The 6,506-nt window shown below is 42.7% G+C and overlaps 1 protein-coding gene across 1 annotated transcript; it reads left to right on the forward strand.

Annotated features, from left to right (window-relative positions):
* The first annotated feature begins 351 nt into the window (after nt 1–351).
* LOC115363840 (keratin, type I cytoskeletal 13-like) lies at nt 352–5,451 on the forward strand. The gene is made up of 7 exons (XM_030058165.1): nt 352–810; nt 1,782–1,864; nt 2,354–2,510; nt 2,990–3,151; nt 3,734–3,859; nt 4,648–4,868; nt 5,257–5,451. The coding sequence occupies exons 1-7, from the start codon at nt 418–420 to the stop codon at nt 5,348–5,350; spliced, it is 1,236 nt and encodes a 411-aa protein (XP_029914025.1). The 5' UTR covers nt 352–417; the 3' UTR covers nt 5,351–5,451.
* Nucleotides 5,452–6,506: the final 1,055 nt, after the last annotated feature.

The following is a 6,506-nucleotide window of genomic DNA, read 5'->3' on the forward strand; positions in this document are numbered from 1 at the left end:
ACATGGAATCTAAGATGGATAAGATTACAAATTCCAAAAGAGGAGCAGATACACCTGATCAAACTACAATTCATGTCTTGTGTCATGTGAGACCCTTAAAGATAGAGGTACCACAAAAATTGGAGAGGCCTTATCTGTCTTATCACGCCGCACAGTGTTTCTATAGTGATATCACTGAGCAATACGACATACTCCAGATTCCTTTGACACAACTGTGGGTTCTCTCTTTGTCGATGTGACCTGGCTTGTTCTCTCTGTGTGTCTGTGTACTCCACAGCTCCTGCCTGCAGGCAGTGTGGGACGGACTGCCCCCTCCCTCACTTTGCACTGGCATAAATAGGCACCGTGTCCAACCTTTTCCCTGTTCAGCTTTCTCCTCTCTATCCAGAACAGACAAACAGCCTGCAGGCCTCCACCATGTCTTACCTGTCTCGTTCTCAAAAAGTCTCTGCGGTCTCTCGTTATCCCACGAGGTCCTCCGGCAGCATGTGCGGTGGTGCTGGCGGCACTGGGATTCGCATCTCCAGTGCCTACAACCCTAGATTGATGTCTGCCGTATCAGGATACTCCGCCAGTGGTGGAGCAGCAGGCTTCAACCTGGCCGACGCCGTTGACATCTCTGACAACAAGAAGGCCACCATGCAGAACCTGAATGACCGTCTGGCCTCCTACCTGGATAAGGTCCGCAACCTTGAGATGGCCAACGCTGAGCTGGAGCTGAAGATCAGGCAGTTCCTGGAGAGCAAGGTCCAGCCAGAAGGTCACGACTGCTCTGCCTTCAAGGCTGTCATCAGCGACCTTCAGGACCAGGTGAGGCCACAAGCCAAAGATCTCAGTCGCCACCAGCTTCAGTTGGTTGTCATCCTTTAGTAATACCATTTCAAAAGATGAAAAAACAACATTTAAAACATGAGTTTATGTGATAACTCCATCAGTTTTCCAAAGTCCTTTGAGATATGTTGGTAATGAGGGTCTGTACAAATAAATGTACTTGAACTTCCTCAGAGAACAATGCAAGAACATGATCTGCAAGTTAAGACAACCCATTCATTGGCACACAAAGGCTGTATTGTCTCAAAAAAAAAAAAAAAAAAAATAGTTTTCCTGAACAAAAGCTTAGTCGACTGAGTAATAGTGCAGAGATGCTGAGAAAAACCTCAGCAAAATTAAGGTCAGGAACAAAATATCCCTGAGTAAAGTCAGGTCGACTCAAGATGCTGACTCAATGGCAAATGTTAATGTGGTACTATAGTGTTTGACATAATTTTCAGGCTGCAGGCTGAACACTGCCGCAGCCACACCCAAAACAGGCTTGCCTGAGACAAGCTAATGCAGCAACACCGAGGCACCATGAACTCCAGTTTTGCATATAATGTAGGCTAGACATAATCAGAAAAACCAGAACAATGAAGGGACAGATCTTTGCATATTCTTTTTGTAGCCCATATCATGCTTTCTGGGATTAACTTTAATGCATATGTCTAATAATGTTAATGCATTTTCACCACACCCTGTGGTTACTATGATTTGTTACCTGCCAAAGTGATAAAGTAGACAAATTTGCCTGCCACACCCCTGTTTCACTGGCTGGTGTAAACTTCTCCCCAGTGAAGCTTCATCTTAAATGGCAGCTAGTTAACAACAGCTTTAAAGTTACGTACTGCAAACTCTTTAATATTACAGAACAAGGTTGGTGTACTCTGCCCGGGAAGAGGTAGGGAGGAGGGGAGGGAAACACATCCACCCAAACATCTGTGTGACCATGCTGTGCACCCTTTCAGATCCTTGATGCCACTCGTACAAATGGAGCGCTCTACCTGGCTATTGACAACGCTAAGCTGGCTGCAGATGACTTCAAAGTCAAGTGAGTAGCCGGTCACCACCCAGCTGCTGTCCCTGCAGTTTTAGTTAGGCAAACATTTTCTGTTGGAGGCGGAGCTGCTCTGGAGGAAGAAATAATCTCAATGAACCTCAATGGGTGGAGGCAAAGAACCACTTAAAGAGAGAGGTCCAATCAAAAAGGCAAAATGTAAGAGTGGAGGAGTCCATTATGAAAAAGCTAACACCCCTCCAGTGTCATGGTCATGAATGAACACACAAGAATCCCTCCTATACCACTTATGTATAGTTTGTGGCTCTGCCCAAAGACGTTTAATTCAACTGCTTTGCCTCTGAGAAATTTTGAAGAACAATCTGCACTACCACAATGAAAATAAATTAATTAATAAGGAAAAAGTTTTCTCACCACATTCTCAGACTATTGATTATACTGGTGGAGGAGAAGGTGTTTGTAATTTATCGTGCTGAAGCAGCTGCTGTGCTTCATGCTGGCTGACGGTCTGGTGTTGCTCAGGTACGAGAACGAGCTGGCCATGCGTCAGGGAGTGGAGGGAGACATTGCCGGGCTGAAGAGACTCCTGGATGAGCTGACTCTGTCCAGATCAGACCTGGAGATGCAGATCGAGGGTCTGAAGGAGGAGCTCATCCATCTGAAGAAGAACCACGAGGAGGTGGGGATGAAATGGCTTTCTAATGTCTATGTATGATGCTTGGCTGATAACCCTCCAGTCTGAGGTACCACTTAAGATTGCCAGTCAATGGACACGTTGACCACAGCTGCCTTAAAATACCAAGTGTGGAAAGGTTTTTTCCTGGCCTATCACTGTGTTTGAGTACAACATAGAGGAGGAAACAGATGAAATAGACAAACAGAAGGATGATAAATTGGTAACTGGTGTCATGATAAAAGAAAAAAAAGCTACAGTAATGTTTCAAATGAAAGGTTGCTGGCATTTTGGATGTAAATAGGCAATTATAGCAACCAGTGGTGTCATCTTGACCAACATGTAATTAGTGTGAAAATAGAGTATCATTTAAGTCTTAGTTTTTAAATTTGGCAAGTAACCAGAGCCACAGCATGCATGCAGCAGAGATGAATGTCAAAAGAGTGATGACAGCATTCAGCATCCTGATGTGTGTGTTCCTGCAGGACCTGCTGGCTCTGCGTTCCCAGATGGGAGGTCAGGTGAACGTGGAGGTGGACGCTGCTCCTCAGCAGGATCTGTCCGCTGTCATGGCTGGAATCAGAGAGCACTACGAGACCGTCGCCACCAAGAACCGCAGGGACCTGGAGGCCTGGTTCCAGGCTAAGGTAAGGCTGGAGGCCTCAGATGTTTGATGGCCTCTGATGTGACAAATTTTGTTGGATAGTTTCTACAAAAACCTTACCATTGGCAGGTAAAAAAAGATTGACTTAGACACAAAGGGACACTTCTCTGTATGTTCAAACAGGCAACCGTCTGACCAATAGCCAGAGCCCCAATGATACAGTGGAAAATGAAGAAAAACATTAGACTTAAAAGAATAAAATCACAAAAATGCACTTGAAAACTGGAGTAAAACTTGAAAAATAGATTCTGGAGAAATTGTTCATTAAGCATTATTTCCTCTACATTACATTATCATTGTTATCAAATGCTTTGTCCATAGTCACATCAGAAGTCACATCAGCCAGACTGCAATAGGCAGTGAAAACACAAATAATATAATTGAAAAAAAAAATTATCCTAAATATACTATATTCTGCACTCAAATCTGCATACATGTTGATGCATGCTCTTGGCAGCTGCTAACTTCTAGCCTACAGCAACACTTGCATCTCCTGTAGGGCTAATTTCCTACACTTTGTCTCTGCTCATCTGACTGACTGACTCGTCTGACTGTCCTTCAACAGACAGACGATCTGAACAAAGAGGTTGCTGTCAGCACTGAGACGCTCCAGTCATCACGCAGCGAGGTCACAGAGGTCAAACGTTCCCTGCAGAGCCTGGAGATTGAGCTCCAGGCTCAGCTCAGTATGGTGAGTCTTGTTCTGATGATTTCTGCTGAACCCTATCTAAATTGATATGCAGAAAACTCTAAAATTAAACTGACAGGGAACAACTCTGTTGAAAGATCTTTGTTTAATGGAGGTTGACAGGTGCGGGTTAAGATAACTGAATTTTTGAGATGTCATTTTAATTTGCCTCAAGGGGGAAAAAAACATATGAACTTCTTTATTAAGGCTTTGTAATTGCATCACAAACCTCTAAGTAAGTCATGCAATCTCTGAGGTTTTTTGAAGAAGTGGTTGTACAAAAACAACAGTTACTATGGAGTAGTAAAGTAGATTTGATCTGCACACAATGTCTGTTGCTCCCAATGTTTGCTAAGGCTCCTGAAATTTTGTGATGTCCACCTTTGTCAGCTAACTAAGTTGGCTAACCAAACCAACCAACATGCAATTACTGGCCACCATTGACACTAACTTCTACTGGATGTTTCCTACAAGCTTGCTTGCTGGCATTGTCTGAGCACAAAACTGATAAAAACAACTGCAACAATTGTGAAATTTTCTGTTATTCTGATCAGATGGCCAAACTGAATATTAGAAATACAATTAGCCCAATTTTGCTGCCCAAACTTGAGGACCTCAAACATGGCTTCCAGAAAGTTTGTTTTGTCATCCTAAAGCCCTGTATTCAGCATTAAAGCTCTGTCTGTCATAAGCATCCATCCATCCATTCATTCCTTTTCCATACCTGCTTATTCTTTCATAACCAGGTTAAGAGAATCTATAATCACCCTGTCTTCCCTCTCCCTTTGCAGAAAGCTTCCCTTGAAGGAACCCTGGCAGACACCCAGAACAGGTATGCCAGCATGCTGGCAGGCTACCAGAGGCAAGTCGGCGCACTGGAGGATCAGCTGGCGCAGCTGAGGGCCGACCTGGAGCGGCAGGGCCACGAGTACCAGATGCTGCTGGACACAAAGACCAGGCTGGAGATGGAGATCGCCGAGTACAGGAGGCTGCTTGATGGAGAGCTGTACAGGTGAGCAGGGTCACACCAGGACAAGTAAACATCTGATATTAGTAAGCTTGTGACAGTAATCACAGACAGCTTTTACTGTATGTTTTGTAAATTATTGTGAATACATTTTTAAGTTGAGTTTTTTTGTGTGTGTCAGGTAATGTCCTAAATGGTATTTCAGAGGCTTCTCCACCCTGCCAAGATCCACCTTGTATTTTTTAGTATGAAAATAGTTAGATTTAGTGAGACTGAATATTGAATATCTAGGCACAGACAAGCAGCAGACAAGCTGTGCTTCAACCAGAGGACACCGATAAAATGTTGCTGCATTTTCCTCGCAGCTGGTTCTGCACAGAAGATAAAACGAACTGATGTGAGACTCTAACCATTGTTTCTGTGTTTCTACCAGCCCTGCTGCATCATCCCGTAAAGTGATGATTGTCACCAAAGAGATCGTGGATGGAGAGGAGGTCAGCTCCGAGGCTGTGACTACATCTGACTGAAACACACCTGGTGTCATTTCATAACACGAGACATCTTCCCATTTGTGCTGCCATCCGTTCTCAGAAATCAGCAAATAAATAAAGCACTTCTGATGAACTGAGATCAATTTGTCCTGTGTTCAGTGTGTCTCTGTTGTTCTTTCTGCTCTCTATAAAGCAGACGCCTCTCATCCAAACTGAACTTAAACATTTCTTTATTCACCAAGATACAAATAAAGTTTGTCTCAGGAGCATGAAGTATATGATGCAGAAGTCTGTCAATACTGCCAGTTCTTTAACTGTGCTAATAAAAGACATCAGTTCCAAATGAATTGTACTTGCAAAGCACATTAACTTCCCAATCCTCAATTAGAACACGTTATATATTAATAGACCACAGAGTCCAGTTAAACATAACATATAAGTCTTATATAACCAGGTTTTGGGTAAATGGAACGGATACACTAAAGTCCCCTGCTGATCATTCACCATGCAAACACTTTTTGAAAAATATATCAATCTTTTATCAAATCACACAAGTATATTTTTGTAATACTAGAAATTACTCATTAAGTATTTCCAAGTTAGTTCCAGCTCATGTAAATGTGTGAATTACCTATTTTTGCTGTCATAGTCCCACCCACACTGCTTGACTGGCAGGTGATGTGCAGAAACACCAGGGCACTTTCTGTTTGGTTTAGTGCAAAAAAAAAAAAAAAAATCATTTATTAAGTTGCATATTCAATGATTGTATTCAATTGGTAAACAGAGAGGCTGTATTTGTGTATTATTTGGTTTTCAGATTGTTTTATGTCAGCAGAATCAGAAGCAGATGGTTCACTTGCTGTAATTAAAATGCCAAATGCATTCAGTACGTATATTTGCCTGCTTTACTGTGTTTTCTACAATGACCTACCTGAAAATGTTACTGTTTTAAAGGTTGACGTTTCTGTTCAGGTTACATACTGATGGTCAAACATTTCCAAACTGTTTACTTTTTGGATTTTTTGCGGCAATTAGACTGTGTGTCTTCGTTCAAGATTGCAATAGTGTTCATTAACCATGAGCCATTCTCCACAGTAATGATAAATGAAGACCCTGACAGCTGCCAGGTAAGAATGTGTGGAAAAACAATAGGGTGAAGCAGGGCGAGGCTGAAAAAGAGTGTAGCGCTACC

This window comes from Myripristis murdjan, chromosome 8, assembly GCF_902150065.1.
Source record: "Myripristis murdjan chromosome 8, fMyrMur1.1, whole genome shotgun sequence".
Lineage (NCBI taxonomy): Eukaryota > Metazoa > Chordata > Actinopteri > Holocentriformes > Holocentridae > Myripristis > Myripristis murdjan.

What these genes read in the sequence shown, in the direction of transcription:
- LOC115363840 (XM_030058165.1), top strand. Translation starts at nt 418, where the DNA reads ATGTCTTACCTGTCTCGTTCTCAAAAAGTCTCTGCGGTCTCTCGTTAT. An exon ending in TCCAGGCTCAGCTCAGTATG is followed by an intron (nt 3,860 to 4,647) that starts GTGAGTCTTGTT and finishes CTCCCTTTGCAG; the next exon opens with AAAGCTTCCCTTGAAGGAAC. An exon ending in CTTGATGGAGAGCTGTACAG is followed by an intron (nt 4,869 to 5,256) that starts GTGAGCAGGGTC and finishes TGTTTCTACCAG; the next exon opens with CCCTGCTGCATCATCCCGTA.